General features: G+C 40.6%; 1 protein-coding gene across 5 annotated transcripts in view; it reads left to right on the top strand.

The window, feature by feature from the left end:
• The window catches only part of ARMC10 (armadillo repeat containing 10), a 123,694-nt gene that overhangs the window by 44,329 nt on the left and 63,795 nt on the right, over positions 1-15,570 (top strand). For all 5 annotated transcript variants that reach the window (NM_001191332.3, XM_024990384.2, XM_015468863.3 and 2 more), the window contains exon 5: positions 14,808-14,879. In NM_001191332.3, coding sequence (NP_001178261.1) covers positions 14,808-14,879 — 72 coding nt within the window. The remainder of the gene's footprint in view (positions 1-14,807; positions 14,880-15,570) is intronic.

Here is a 15,570-nt window from a genome sequence, read left to right on the forward strand (position 1 = left end):
CTGGAAGTTGGTGATGCTCAGGGAAGCCTGGTGTGCTGCAGTGCATGGGGTCACAAAGAGTCGGACACGACTGAGCGACTAAACTGACTGCCCAAACTCAGAGAATGGACTTGGAGACCGGAGGTGCGCCAGAAAGCCAGGCTTTAATGACAGTCTTGCAAGATTGGGTGTCTGGTAGGCAGGCACACCCCTGGCAGTTACAGGAAGCATTTTTACATTCTAGCATGCAAGTCCCTTCCCCAGTTCCTCATTGGCTGAGTACTGCAGGGTGAACAATCTTCCCAAATGTCTCCTAGGTTCATCCACTTCCTTTTTATGGGCTGGCCCTCCTTTAACATCTTGTTTTCCCCTTTCCTGTGCACTTGTTCTTATATTTTGAATTCACCAATAGAATGAGCCTACTTGAAAACCCTAAGCATTCTGCTCTCTCTTTGTTTACCTAGATTTTCCCGCTTTGTAAGCCTTGGGACTGTTAAATCAGCAAGCTATCACTCAGAGCTAGCTATCCTTGAAAATGGACCACTTTAAGTTGTTATTTCTTATATTCACTCTGCTTACTGGAGTCAGCAGAGCCCTGGTGAAAGTCCTCCTGGCTTATAAATGAGAGCCCAGTGTGCGGGAACAAAGAACCAAGGCCACGCATCCCATTACTTCTTACCCCTATCATTCACCCCACTGGAGAAATTCCAAACCCTGCGAAAGCTCTGCTACGGGTGCTGTGGTCCTTCTGACTTTGGGGCGACTCTAAGGAAGGAGGCCAGAGGTTGGAACCCTGACACCAGGAGACCTGAGTACCAGGTGATTCCCTCTCAGGTCTTCGGGACTCCAGGGTCCCCCATCCCACCATCCTTGAAGTGCACTTGCCTTGGTTTAGCTGTCCTACCTGGTTCCAGACATTACACCCAGTCCGCAGTGGAGCAGGCACTGCACGTCCCAGAGGGACCATTTACTGGCACATTGTTCACAGCTCCCGCAGCCCCGTGATAGTCTAGACTTGGGAACCAGGGCTGCTCAGGCTCCAGGAATGTGATCCAGCCCAGGACCCCAAAGCTTGAGAGGGGAGTGTCCTAGGCATTCCACTTTTGTAAAATGGATTTTTAGGCAGTATCGTGCATGTATACTGTTGTGTTTAACTGTACGTTGAATTGTATGTAGACATACCTGTATTCATTGTCAAGTACTTTTTTCATGTAGGTTATTACTGTGTTGTGTCTAGGTTCCTGTGCTATACAATAGATCCTTGTTGATTATCTGTTTCATTTCTGTTCGTGTGTATGTTTCAGCTCCATCCTCCAATGCATCCCTGGCTTCTACCTTTCCTTTTTGGTTAGAATAAGTTTGTTTCCTATATCTGTGTGTTTCATTTGTGAAACATACTTCATTTCTTTCCATTTTTAGTTTCTACCTATCGATCACATCATAGAGCGTTTGTCCTTCTATGAGTTACATCACTTCATATGATTATCTCCATTTCTGTTGCTACGAATGACATTACTGCATCCTGTTTTCTGGCTTAGTAGAATTCTCTTCCATATATGTACCACATCTCTATCCATCTGTCCATGGACATTTTAATTACTTGCATCTCCAGACGACTGTAAATAGTACTGCAATGAACGTCAGCGTGTATGTGTCTATCCCGAGGATGATGTTCTCTGGACATCGATCCAGGAGTGAGATTTCCAGATTGTGCGATAACTGTGTTTTTAGCTTCTTTTGGAACTTCCATCCTGTTCTCCATGGTGGTTCTTACCAATTGGCAATCCCAGGAACAACAAGGGATTTGGTAGTTCAAATCCCATTTTCACATTTGGTCAACAGTTTCTTTTTCTAGACTTTTTCATGATGGCCATTCTGTTTCCTAGTAATAGCTCGTTGTCACTGTGAATTGAATTTCTCTACTTATAATCAACAATCTGGGTGTCGGGGTTCATAGGACAGGGGCCTGGGATCAAAGGGGATATGTTCACAGTAAGCTCTCATGTACACAGGGGAGCCAGCTGGAGAAGCCAGATTCTGGAAGGGTCAGGTATTGAGAAAAAGATAAATGTTTTTGTTTTTTTCTTTTCCCTCATACAGGTTATTACAATTTGTTCAGTAGAGTTCCCTATTCTATGCAGTAGGTACTTTTTCCTTATCCACTTGATATATATTACTGTGTATATTAACATTTTCCTCCTAAACTCTTAATTTATCCCTTCCTTCTAACTTTGTTTTGGTAAGCATAGTTTGGTTTTCTCCGTTGATGAGTCTGCTGCTGTTGTGTAAATTAGTTCACTGGTGTCAATGTATCAATGCATTTGTACATGACATCCCACGATATTTGTCATTTTCTCTCTGACTTACTCACTTCATAGGATGATTTCTCAGTCCATCCATGCTGCCGCCAGTATCGTTATTTCACTCTGTGTCATGACTGAGTAGTATTCTGATGTGTAGATGTACCACTTGGTCTTCATTTTTCTGTCAGTGGACATTTTTGTGGGTCCTATTATAAATAGTGCTTCCCTGAAAATTGGGGCACATATGTCATTTTGAATGATGATTTTCTTTATGTTTAGTGTTTCAAGGAATCTCTATACTGTTTTCCATAGTGGCTTCACCATTTACATCCCCACCAAGATTGAAGGAGGATTCTCTCTTCCGTACATTCTTTGCAGTATTTATTCTTTGTAGCCTTTTTTGATGATGGCCATTGTGACCAGTGTGAGGTGATACCTCATTGTAGGTTTGATTGGCATTGATTCAGTAATTATTGATGTGGAGTATCTTTCCATGTGCTTTTATTTTTGTACACCTTGTGAGTAGAATTTACCTCTTAAAACTGGATTCTTGAAAGTTGACCTTCCTTTTGAATTATTTTTCGATGATTTGTTGTTATTTATTGTTCAGTCGCTAAGTCGTGTCCGACTCTTTGTGACCCCATGAACTGCAGCACGCCAGGCTTCCCTGTCCTTCACTGTCTCCTGGAGTTTGGTCAAACTCATGTCCCTAGAGTCAGTGATGCCATCCAACCATCTCATCCTCTGTCTCCCCCTCTCCTTTTGCCCTCTGTCTTTCCCAGCATCAGGGTCTTTTCCAGTGAGTCAGTTCTTCACATCAGGTAACCACAGTATTGGAACTTCAGCTTCAGCACCAGTCCTTCCAACGAATATTCAAGGTTGATTTCCTTTAGGATTGACTGGTTTGATCTCCTTGCAGTCCAAGGGACTCTCAACCGTCTTCTCCAGCACCACAGTTCAAAAGCATCATTTCTTCAGCGCTCAGCTTTCTTTATGGTCCAACTCTCACATCGATACATGACTACTGGAAAAACCATAGCCTTTATATATGGACCTTTGTTGGCAAAGTTATATCTCTTCTTTTTTACACTAAGTTTGTTATAGCTATTCTTCCAAAGAGCAGGTGGTGTCTTTTAATTTTGTGGCTGCAGTCACTGTCCGCAAGAAAATAAAGTCTATCACGGTTTCTACATTTTCCTCATCTGTTTGCCATGAAGTGATGAAACAAGATGCCATGATCTTTGTTTTTTGAATGTTGAATTTTAAGCCAGCTTTTTTATGCTCCTCTTTCACCTTCATCAAGAGGCTCTTGAGTTCCTCTTCACTTTCTGCCACTAAAGTGGTATCATCTGCGTATCTGAGGTTGTTGATATTTCTCCCTGCAATCTTGATTGTAGCTTGTGTTTTCAGTGATTATCTCAGGACATTTCTTGAGGGCAGGTGTCATTTACAGCCCTGTCAGATTTGTGACTGTTAAGAGCCCTTGAGTACCTGTTTTAAGGTGTATATATTGATCTGAACCAGCTAATTACTGCCTGACCCCCCACACCTTTCCTTTTTGGTAACCCTAAGTCTCTTTTTAAATCTGTGAGGCTGTTTCTCTTTTGTAAAGAAGTTTATTTGTATCCATGTTTAGATTCCACCAGAAGTGATATCCTGTGATACTTGTCTTTCCCTGTCTCACTTCTTCACTTAGTGTGATCATCTCTAGTTTCTTTCCTGTGACTGGAAATGGCATTGTTTTATTCTTTATGTCTGAGTAACTGCCTTGTGCATATGCACCCCATCTTCTGTATCCATTCATTTGTTCTTCTACACTTTCATTGCTTCCCTGTCTTGGCTGTTGTGCCTAGTGCTGCCACGTTATTTGGGGTGCAGGTGTCTTAAAGTTTTGGATTTCTCTGGGTCTGCATGTGTGGGATTGCTGGGCCACTTGGTACTTATTCTTTATATTTTCTTACTCATGTGGCTGTGCAGAGTGTCGGTTGTGGCATGTGGGACTGTTAGTTGCAGCATGGGGGAAGAAGGCCCAGGGAAGAAACCCAGGCCTTCTGCACCGGGAGCGCAGAGTCTTACCCACTGGACCACCAGGGAAGTCCCGCTCGGTACTTCTGTGTTTAGTCTTCTAAGAACCTCCGTACTATTCTCTCTAGTGGCTGCACCAATTTATATTCCCACCCACACTGTAGAAGCAGTCCCTTCTCCACACCCTCTGCAGACTTTATTGTTGTAGGTTTTTTGAGATGGCCATTCTGATTGATGTGAGGTGATAACTTCATTGTACATTTGATTTGCCTTTCTCTAGGAACTAGTGATGCTGAGCATCTTTTCATGTGCTTTATGGAGCCATCTCTATAACTTTGGAAAAATGTGCATTTAGATCTTTGGCCGATTTTTTATTGGATAGTTTGTTTTTTTGATATTTTGCTGTGAGTGGCTAGTATGTGTTGGAGATTAATTCCCTGTGGGTATCTTCATTTGCAAGAATTTTTTTTTTTCCCATTCTGAGGGTTGGCTTATTCTTTCACTGATGGTTTCCTTTGCTGTGCAAATGCTTTTATTTATTTTTTTAATTTAATTTTTATTTTCATTTATTTTTATTATTATTTTTTTTCACTTTACAATATTGTATTGGCAAATGCTTTTAATGTTTACTAGGTCCCATTTGTTTATTTGTGTTTTATTTTTCATGATTCTAAAAGGTGGATCAAAAAAGAACTTGCTGCATTTTATGTCAAAGCATGTTCTGCTTTTTCCCTCAAAAGTTTCATAGTCTCTCTCCTTCGGTCTTTTTGGAGTTTATTTTTGTGTACGGGGTTCGGGAGTATTCTAATTTCATTCTCATTTTCCTTGCTAAGGAGCCTGTACGCTGTCCTCCACAGTGGCCGTTCCCAGCTTCCATTCCCAGTATCAGCCTAGGAGGGTTCCCTTTTCTCCCACCTTCTCCAGTACTTACTGTTTGTAGAGTTTCTGCTTGTGGCTGTTCTGTCCAGTATGAGGTGAATACCTCAAACCTCGTTGAAGTTTTGGTTTGCATTTCTCTCATATTTAGTGATGCTGACATCTTTTCTTGTGATACCTTTAAACAGTGAGTTAAACTTGCTTATTCAAATTGGCTTTTTGAACATCTGCCCTGTTATGAATATTTTCCCAGTTACCTCCCTTCCGACATTTCTTGAAGGAAGACTTTTTTACTTACAGCCCAGCAGGCATTGTGAATATTAAGTGCCCATCAACAGTGTTGTTGTTATGGGAAATGGCCACAAGGTGGCAGCATGTCTTTATGCCCAACTCTGGTTACTGGGGAAACCAGAGCCTTAGGGGAAGGTCCTGTTCCTGGGTTGTAAGTTAAGAGGGGAATGTGCCAGAAGACACATTTAAGGCTTGGGTCTCAAACCTTCTTCCCTCCTTACTCCTTAATGTTAGTTGCTTAGTCATGTCCAACTCTTTGTGACCCCATGGACTGTAGCCTGCTAGGTTCCTCTGTCCATAGAATTCTCCAGGCAAGAATACTGGAGTGGGTAGCCATTCCCTTCTGAAAGGGATCTTCCTGACTCAGGCATTGAACCCGAGTCTCCTGCATTGCGGGCAAATTCTCTACCATCTGAGCCACCAGGGAAGCCCTCCTTACCCTTTATCCCTTGGACAAATCCCAATTCCGGCAACGCCACTCTGCAGAGGGGTGCTTTCATCCATAGGTGGGGCAACCCTAAGGAAGGAGGCTGGAGGTGGGAACCCCAGCACCAGGAGACATGGAGCCCAGGCGACTTTTCAAAGCTCTTCCAACCCAGAGGCTCCACCATCCTTTGGGTGCAGCAGCCATAGTTTGGCTACAGGAGGACCCACCTGGATCTGGAGGTTGTGGGCCTGTGCAGAGGGAAACAAGCACAGCAGGTCCATGGGGCAGGGCTCATTGGCTGGCACATCCTCCCCAGACCATCAGCCCCACGTCAGTCCATCCTTGGGAACCAAGCCTGCCCAGGCTTCGGGGATGTGACAGCAGCCCCGGTCACCAAGGCCCAAGGGGAATAGAGTCGGCATTTTCTTTGTGTAATTTGTATTTTGTATTGGTGTATAGATGACTTACAATGTTGCAAGGTTTGTTTGTTTTCAGTGTACAGCACCATGGTTCACATATACATAGACATGTACATCTCCTTTTTCGGGTTTTCTTCCCATACAGTTGATTATATAGTGTTGACCAGTAGGAGTCCTCATCCTACAGTGGGTGCTTTTTTATTATAAAGAGTATGTCCATCTCCACCTGCTCATTTCTTACTTCCCAGCACCTTTACCTTTTGGTAACTATAGGGTGCTTTGCTATGTCTGTGAGGCCTTTTCTGTTTGGTAAAGAAGTTCATTTGTATCCATTTTTAGAATCAATCTGCAAGCGGTATCATATGATACTTGTCTTTCCTTGACTCACTTATTTCACTTAGTATTAAGTGTAGTTGTCCTTCCTTCTTGCTGGTGTGTATGTATCCCATCTTATTTACCCATTCATCTGTCCTCATCCACTTAGGTTGCTTCCATGTCTTGACTATTGTACATAGTGCTGCCGTGAACATTAGGGTGCATCTGTCCTTTATTTTATTTTTTAAATTTATTTATTTTAATTGGAGGCTAATTACTTTATAATATTGTAGTGGTTTTTTCCATACATTGACATGAATCAGCCATGTGTGTACATGTGTTCCCCATCCTGAACCCCCCTCCCACCTCCCTCCCCATCCCATCTCTCAGGGTCATCCCAGTGCACCAGCCCTGAGCACCCTGTCTCATGCATCGGATCTGGACTGGCGATCTGTTTCACATATAATATACATGTTTCAATGCTATTCGCTCAAATCATCCCACCCTCGCCTTCTCCCACAGAGTCCAAAAGTCTGTTCTTTACACCTGTGTCTCTTTTGCTGTCTCACATACAGGATCATCTTTCTAAATTCCATATATATGCATTAATATACTATATTTGTATTTTTCTTTCTGACTTACTTCACTCTGTATCACAGGCTCCAGTTTCATCCACCTCATTAGAACTGATTCAAATGTATTCTTTTTAATGGCTGAGTAATACTCCATTGTGTATATGTACCACAGCTTTCTTATCCATTCGTCTGCTGATGGACATCTAGGTTGCTTCCATGACCTGGCTATTATAAACAGTGCTGCGATGAACACTGGGGTACATGTGTCACTTTCAACTCTGGTTTCCTCAGTGTGTATGCCCAGCAGTGGGATTGCTGGGTTGTATGGCAGTTCTTTTTCCATTATTTCCACGTTTTTAAGGAATCTCCACGCTGTTCTCCATAGTGGCTGTACTAGTTTGCATTCCCACCAACAGTGTAAGAGGGTTCCCTTTTCTCCACACCCTCTCCAGCATTTATTGTTTGTAGACTTTTTGATCGCAGCCATTCTGACCGGCATGAGATGGTACCTCATTGTGGTTTTGATTTGCATTTCTCTGATAATGAATGATGTTGAACATCTTTTCATGTGTTTGTTAGCCATCTGTATGTCTTCTCTGGAGAAATGTCTATTTAGTTCTTTGGCCCATTTTTTGATTGGGTCGTTTATTTTTCTGGAGTTGAGCTGCAGGAGCTGCTTGTATATTTCTGAGATTAATTCTTTGTCAGTTGCTTCGTTTGCTATTATTTTATTTTTAATTTATTTATTTTAGTTGGAGGCTAATTACTTTACAATATTGTAGTGGTTTTTTCCATACATTGACATGAATCAGCCATGGGTGTACATGTGTTCCCCATCCTGAACCCTCCTCCCACCTCCCTCCCTATCCCATCCCTCTGGGTCATCCCAGTGCACCAGCCCTGAGCACCCTGTCTCATGCATCGGATCTGAACTGGTGATCTGTTTCACCTATGATAATATACATGTTTCAGTGCTCTTCTCTCAGATCTTCCCACCCTCGCATTCTCCCACAGCGTCCAAAAGACTGTTCTCTTGTTCATCTGTGTCTCTTTTACTGTCTCGTATACAGGGTCATCGTTATCATATTTCTAAATTCCATATATATGTGTTAGTATACTCTATTGGTGTTTTTCTTTCTGGCTTACTTCACTCTGTATAATAGGCTCCAGTTTCATCCACCTCATTAGAACTGATTCAAATATATTCTTTTTAATGGCTGAGTAATATTCCATTGTGTATATGTACCACAGCTTTCTTATCCATTCATCTGCTGATGGACATCTAGGTTGCTTCCATGTCCTGCCTATTATAAACAGTGCTGCGATGAACACTGGGGTACGTGTGTTTCTTTCAACTCTGGTTTCCTCAGTATGTATGCCCAGCAGTGGGATTGCTGGGTCATATGGCAGTTCTATTTCCATTATTTCCACTTTTTTAAGGAATCTCCACACTGTTCTCCATAGTGGCTGTACTAGTTTGCATTCCCACCAACGGTGTAAGAGGGTTCCCTTTTCTCCGCACCCTCTCCAGCATTTATTGCTTGTAGACTTTTTGATCGCAGCCATTCTGACTGGTGTGAGATGGTACCTCATTGTGGTTTTGATTTGCATTTCTCTGATAATGAGTGATGTTGAGCATCTTTTCATGAGTTTGTTAGCCATCTGTAAGTCTTCTTTGGAGAAATGTCTGTTTAGTTCTTTGGTCCATTTTTTGATTGGGTCATTTATTTTTCTGGAATTGAGCTGCAGGAGCTGTTGTATATTTTTGAGATTAATTCTTTGTCAGTTGTTTCATTTGCTATTTTTTTTCTCCCATTCTGAAGGCTGTCTTTTCACCTTGCTTATAGTTTCCTTTGTTGTGCAAAAGTTTTTACATTTAATTAGGTCCCATTTGTTTATTTTCACTTTTATTTCCGATATTCTTGGAGGTGGTTCATAGAGGATCCTGCTTTGATTTATGTCGGAGAGTGTTTTGCCTGTTTTCCACTAGGAGTTTTATAGTTTCTGGTCTTGTATTTAGATCTTTAATCCATTTTGAGTTTATTTTTGTGTATGGTATTAGAAAGTGTTCTAGTTTCATTCTTTGGCAAGTGGTTGACCAGTTTTCCCAGCACCACTTGTTAAAGAGATTGTCTTTTCTCCATTGTATATTCTTGCCCCCTTTTTCAAAGATAAGGTGTCCATAGTGTGTGGATTTATCTCTGGGCTTTCTGTTTTGTTCCATTGATCTATATTTCTGTCTTTGTGCCAGTACCGTACTGTCTTGATGACTGTAGCTTTGTAGTATAGTCTGAAGTCAGGCAGGTTGATTCCTCCAGGTCCATTCTTCTTTCTCAAGATACTTTGGCTATTTGAGGTTTTTTGTATTTCCATACAAATTGTGAAATTATTTGTTCTAGTTCTCTGAAAAATACCATTGGTAGCTTGATAGGAATTGCATTAAATCTATAGATTGCTTTGGGTAGTATACTCACTTTCACTATATTGATTCTTCCAATCCATGAACACAGTTTATTTCTCCATCTATTTGTGTAATCTTTGATTTCTTTCATCAGTGTTTTATAGTTTTCTATATATAGGTCTTTTGTTTCTTTAGGTAGATTTATTCCTAAGTATTTTATTCTTTTCATTGTGATGGTGAATGGAATTGTTTCCTTAATTTCTCTGTTTTCTCATTGTTAGTGTATGGGAATGCAAGGGATTTCTGTGTGTTAATTTATATTCTACCACTTTGCTATATTCATTGATTAGCTATAGTAATTTTCTGGTGGTGTCTTTAGGGTTTTCTATGTAGAGGATCATGTCATCTGCAACAGTGAGAGTTTTTATTCTTCTTTTCCAATCTGGATTCCTTTTATTTCTTTTTCTTCTCTAATTGCTGTGGCTAAAACTTCCAAAACTATGTTAAATAGTCGTGGTGAGAGTGGGCATCCATGTCTTGTTCCTGACTTTAGGGGAAATGCTTTCAATTTTTCACCATTGAGGATGTTTGCTGTGGGTTTATCATATATGGCTTTTATTATGTTGAGGTATGTTCCTTCTACGTCTGCTTTCTGGAGGTTTTTATCATAAAAGGATGTTGAATTTTGTCAAAGGCTTTCTCTGCATCTACTGAGATAATCATATGGTTTTTATCTTTCAGTTTGTTAATGTGGTGTATCACATTATCACATTAACATGATTGATTTGTGAATATTGAAGAATCCTTGCATCCCTGGGATAAAGCCCACTTGGTCATGATGTATGATGCATCTGTCTTTTAAAATTATAGTTTTCTCTGGATCTATGTCCAGGAATGGGATTGCTAGGTCCTATGATACTTCTCCGTTGAGTTTTTAATGAACCTTTGTCCTGTTCTCTGTGGGTTTACTGACTTTCAGTCACACCAGCAGTGTAATAGGGTTCCCTTTTCTCCACACCCTCTCCGGCATTTATTGTTGTAGATTTTTTTGATGATGACCATTCTGAACTGTGTGATTATCACATTGTACTTTTGATTTGCGGTTCTGACTTCCCTGGTGGCTCAGAGGTTAAAGCGTCTGCCTACAATGCAGGAGACCTGGGTTCAATCCCTGGGTCGGGAGGATCCTCTGGAGAAGGAAATGGCAACCCACTCCAGTACCCTTGCCTGGAAAATCCAATGGACGGAGGAGTGTGGTAGACTATACAGTCCATGGGGTCGCAAAGAGTTGGACACGACTGAGTGACTTCACTTCAATAACTTAGAAATGCTGAGCATCTTTTCATGTGCTTAACGGCCATCTCCATGTCTTTGAAGAAATGTTCATCTAAATCTTGTGCCCCTCTTTGATTGGGTTGTTTCTCTGATACTGAGGTACATAAACTGTACATTTTGGAGATAAATCCCTCATGGGTGTCTTTGTTGCAAATATCAGTTACATTCTAAGGGTTGTCTGTCTGTTGTATTTATGTTTTCCTCTGCTGTGCCAATGCTTTTGAGTGGAATTAGGTTCCATTATTTTTATTTTTCATGATTCTAAGAGGTGAATCAAAAAAGAACTTTCTGAAATTTATGTCAAAGCACGTTCTGCCTGTATTTTCCTCAAGAGCTCTATAGCATTCATCCTTTTGTTGAGGTCTTTAATATGTTTGGAGTTTATTTTTCTGTATGTTAGTGAATATTCTAATTTCATCCCCCTTTTCATTTATTAAACAACCTGCACGCTGTTCCCCACCGTGGCTGTTACTAATTTACCTTCTCACCACGGGTGCAGGGAGCTTTCTATTTTCCCACACCGTTTCCAGCGTTGTCTTTTGGACAAGGGCCACTGTGAATGGTGTGAGGAAATCTGTTTCTACTTTTGATTTGCACTTCTCTAATATTTAGCAATATTGATGTCTTTTCTTTTTGTAAACAAGGTGAGTGAAACAGCTCTTGAAATTGGGTTCTTGAGCATCTGCCCTGTTTTGAAATCTTTTCTGATGTCATACCCCAGGATATACCTTGAGGGCAGGTGGTTTTCTTGACTGCCCCTTGTGAATATTAATTGCCCATCAGCACAGGTTTTTACAGTTTCCCTTAGGGCGAAGAGCCACAGGGTGACAGCATTTCTTCGTGGCACCCTCCCCCCACCCCCACCCATTTAATTTTTCTTTTTCACTGGTGTAGAGTTGATTTTCAGTGTTGTGTTTGTTTTAGGTGTACAGGACCTTGATTCAGTTGTACATAGAGCTGAATCTTCTTTTTTGGGTTCTTCCCCATATAGATTATTAGTGTGTTCAGTATTGTTCACTGTGCTATTCAGTAGCTCCTTTTTATCTAGTCAATATACATTAGTGTGTGTATGTTAATAATGAGTGATGTTCTGTATCTCTCGATGTGCTTATGTTTTATGAAGTGTAAATAAAATTTACCTCTTGAAATCGGCTCCTTTAACGTCTGCCTTTTTCAATGCTCTATTGTTGATTTACCCCAGGGCATTTCTTGAGAACAGGTGTAGAGCCCTGCAGGCCTTGGGAAGATCAAACACCATTCAGCTCTGTTGTTAACGTTGTTGATCTAAACGGCGGCCACAAAACGGCAGGCCCTCCTCAGCCCAACTGTGGTTATTTAAAGCAACCAGAGCCTCAGTGAAAGTCCTGATTCAGTGTTGAATTATAAAGTGGAAAGACAACACAGACTGAAAGCTTGTCTCCACCCTTGTTGTTTTTAAATTCACTTGTATTTCTTACTGTACTAACATTGATACACAAGGTAATGAGTGCTGTAGGTATACAGAATGTATTTGCAGTTTTGCATATATACATATCGACTCACAATCGAATTTTTTCCCCATATAGCTTATTACAGTGTTGAACTCCCTTATACCTCGGTCTTTGTTGATAGTCTATTTCATATGGAGTGATTATATCTGTCATATCTAAACTGTATAACTTATCCCTTACCCCTTCTCATTTAGTATGTGTTTTAACTCATGTCTGCTTATGTTTTCTCAAGTAAACTATGTGTATTTTTAGACTCCACTTTTAAGTGATATTTGATATTTGTATTTTTCTGATTCTGACTTTTTTCACTTCTTTTATTATCCCCTAGTTTATCTGTGTTCCTGAAAATCACAGTAATCGTTCTTTTTCTTGGCTGAGTCACATTGTGTTGTGTACATGTGTCACTTGTTTACCCATTCCTCTCTTGATAAACCTTTTGTTTGCTTCCATTTGTTGGATGTGAAACATTCTTGTCCAGTGCATACTTGGCTGCATGAGACTTTTCAAAATCTGGTTTTCTCCTCAAATACCCTTTGGGGTGGTTGTGCATGAATTCTGTCTTTAGTTTCTTTCAGACACATATCCAGGAGTGAGGTTCCAGATCAGATGTAGCTCTGCTTGATTTTTTGAGGAACCTCCGTAGTGTCTTCCCTTGTGGCTGTCACCAGGTTACTGTCTAAGCAACAGGCTGGGAGGTTCCTTCTCACCCCGCCCTCCCTGACAGTTGTTGTTGAGAGTTTTAACCATGGTGCAAGGTGATCCTTCACTGTAGTGACAATTTGCATTTCTCTACTAATGAGTGATGGTGAACAGCCTCTTATGTGGTTCATTTCTTAAAAGAATGTTGTGAGTAAAACTTAACTCCTGAAGTGGCCTGAAATTTGAGCCTATTTGGAATTTTCTTTTGATTGCTTACCACAGCACATTTCTCCAGGGCAGGTTTCATTAATAGCTCTGCAGGCCTTGCAATTATAGAGCTCCCCTCAGCCCTGGTTTTTCCCATTGTAATTATGGGAAGTGTCCACACGGCAGCAGCATATCCTCTTTTCCCAGCAGTGGTTCCATAGGGCAAGGAGATTAGGGAAAGTTCTGCTCCTTAAAGAAACTAGGAGTGCATATGTTCACCTATGACTGATTCATGTTGATGTTTGACAGGAAACAATAAAATTCTGAAAAGCAATTATCCTAAAATTAAAAAAAGAAAACTAGGAATAAAACCACCATATAATCCAACAGTCCCACATTGGGCATATACCCTGTGGAAACCATAACTAAAATGCAGCATTATTTACAGTAGCTCCAACATTGAAGCAACCTAGATGCCTATCAGCAGAAGGCTAACGCAGCTGGGAACATACGTACAGTGGGATAGTAGCCATGAACACATCTGAGTCACTTCTAATGAGGTGGGTGAACCCTGGTATAGAGTGAAGGCAGAAAGAGAAAAGTATCATATGTTAACACATGCGTATGGAATCTAGAAGGATGGTACTGATGAACCTATCTGCAGGGGAGCAATAAAGATGCAGACATAGAGAACAGATGTGTGGACACAGGGTGGAAAAGACAGAGTGGGATGAATAGAGAGTAGCATTGAAAACATATACACTATCATATGTAAACTAGATAGCCAGTGGGCATTGGCTGTATGATGCAGAGAGCTCAAACCTAGTGCTCTGTGACGTGCTAGAGGGGGTGGGGCGGGGTGGGAGGTTCAAGACGGAGAAGCCATGTGTATACCTATGGCTGATTCATACTGATGTATGGCAGAAACCAACGCTAACACTGTAAAGCAATTATCCTCCAATTAAAAATGAAATGCCAAAAAAAGAATGCAAGCCGTTTAGCTAGTCCAGTGTAAGTTGTTAATGTGTTTTTGCTGATTATATCATTGTCTGTTTAAAAGATCATAACATTTTTCCTATAACAGTATGCACCAGGAATCACAGAAAGCTAGTAAAAAGTACCTACTGTAAGTCTTCATAACCAAACTTTCACTACATTTTCATACTTTAAGTAGAAATAAACTGAAGTTTGAGAGATGGCTTTTTTATTCCAAAGATCACATTTTACATAACAGTAATCATAATAAAGATTATTTATGTAACATGTTAAAGTTACCCTGGTTAGGTATTTGTGTGGGCCAGTGGTGGGAAGTGAAGACATTCACTGTTTTCTATCAGTATAATTGAAAAACCAAGCTTTTTAAGTAAAATGAATTGAGAAGACTTTGTGCAATGGAGAGAATTTGAATCAGACCTTGAAGAACAGGCAGGACTTTAAAATATGGACATGGTTGGTAGATAGCATGTCAGGTAGAGAAAATCCACGCTTGGTTGTCTGAAATAATTTGATATTTTTCTTGTTTCAGGTTCAAGTTTTGAAGCTTCTTTTGAATTTGTCTGAAAATCCAGCCATGACAGATCGACTTCTTGATGCTCAAGTAAGTACCTGCATATTTGTGCTGTCTGTATATCAGTTTGGATAGACAGATCCAGAAGGAAAGGATTTATCCCAAAGTATTAACAGGAATTCTCCCTGAGGAGCACTATTAGAGGCGGTTTTTCCTTCTGTTTTGGTTCTCTTTGCCTATATGAATTGCCTCAATTTTCTGTAATGACCATATTTTACTTCTGAAAACTGTTTTGGAAAGGTCTCCCTAGTAGTAATAAATGGTAATTTTTATGTCTCTGTTCACTTTGGGGTACTTATCACACATTTTATACTTGATCTATTAATATTAATGCTCAGTGTATCTCAGTATCCAGAGACACTAGTGTTCACAGAGGCACCACCATGCGCCTGATGCCAGCTGAGTGCTAGGATATACCAGTGAGAACAGCATGACGTGGTGCTTGTCTGCTTACAGTCTAGGTAGAGGAGACAGAAAATGTAAGAAATGAGCAAGATAATTAAAAGCTGTGGTATTCTGAAGAAAGCACAGTTTGTACTATGATAGAATATCCTATAAAAAAAGGACCGTTTTATTATTTATCTGCTCGGCCTTATACCTGGCACCTAATAAGTTTCCATGATGACCATATATGATGGATCTTAAAGAGGAAAAATGACTACATTGTAGGATTTCAAGAAAATAGTATTTTTCAGCTAAGACACAAAACCTCCTGTTTCCT

Source organism: Bos taurus, chromosome 4 (assembly GCF_002263795.3).
Source record: "Bos taurus isolate L1 Dominette 01449 registration number 42190680 breed Hereford chromosome 4, ARS-UCD2.0, whole genome shotgun sequence".
In the NCBI taxonomy this organism is placed as follows: domain Eukaryota; kingdom Metazoa; phylum Chordata; class Mammalia; order Artiodactyla; family Bovidae; genus Bos; species Bos taurus.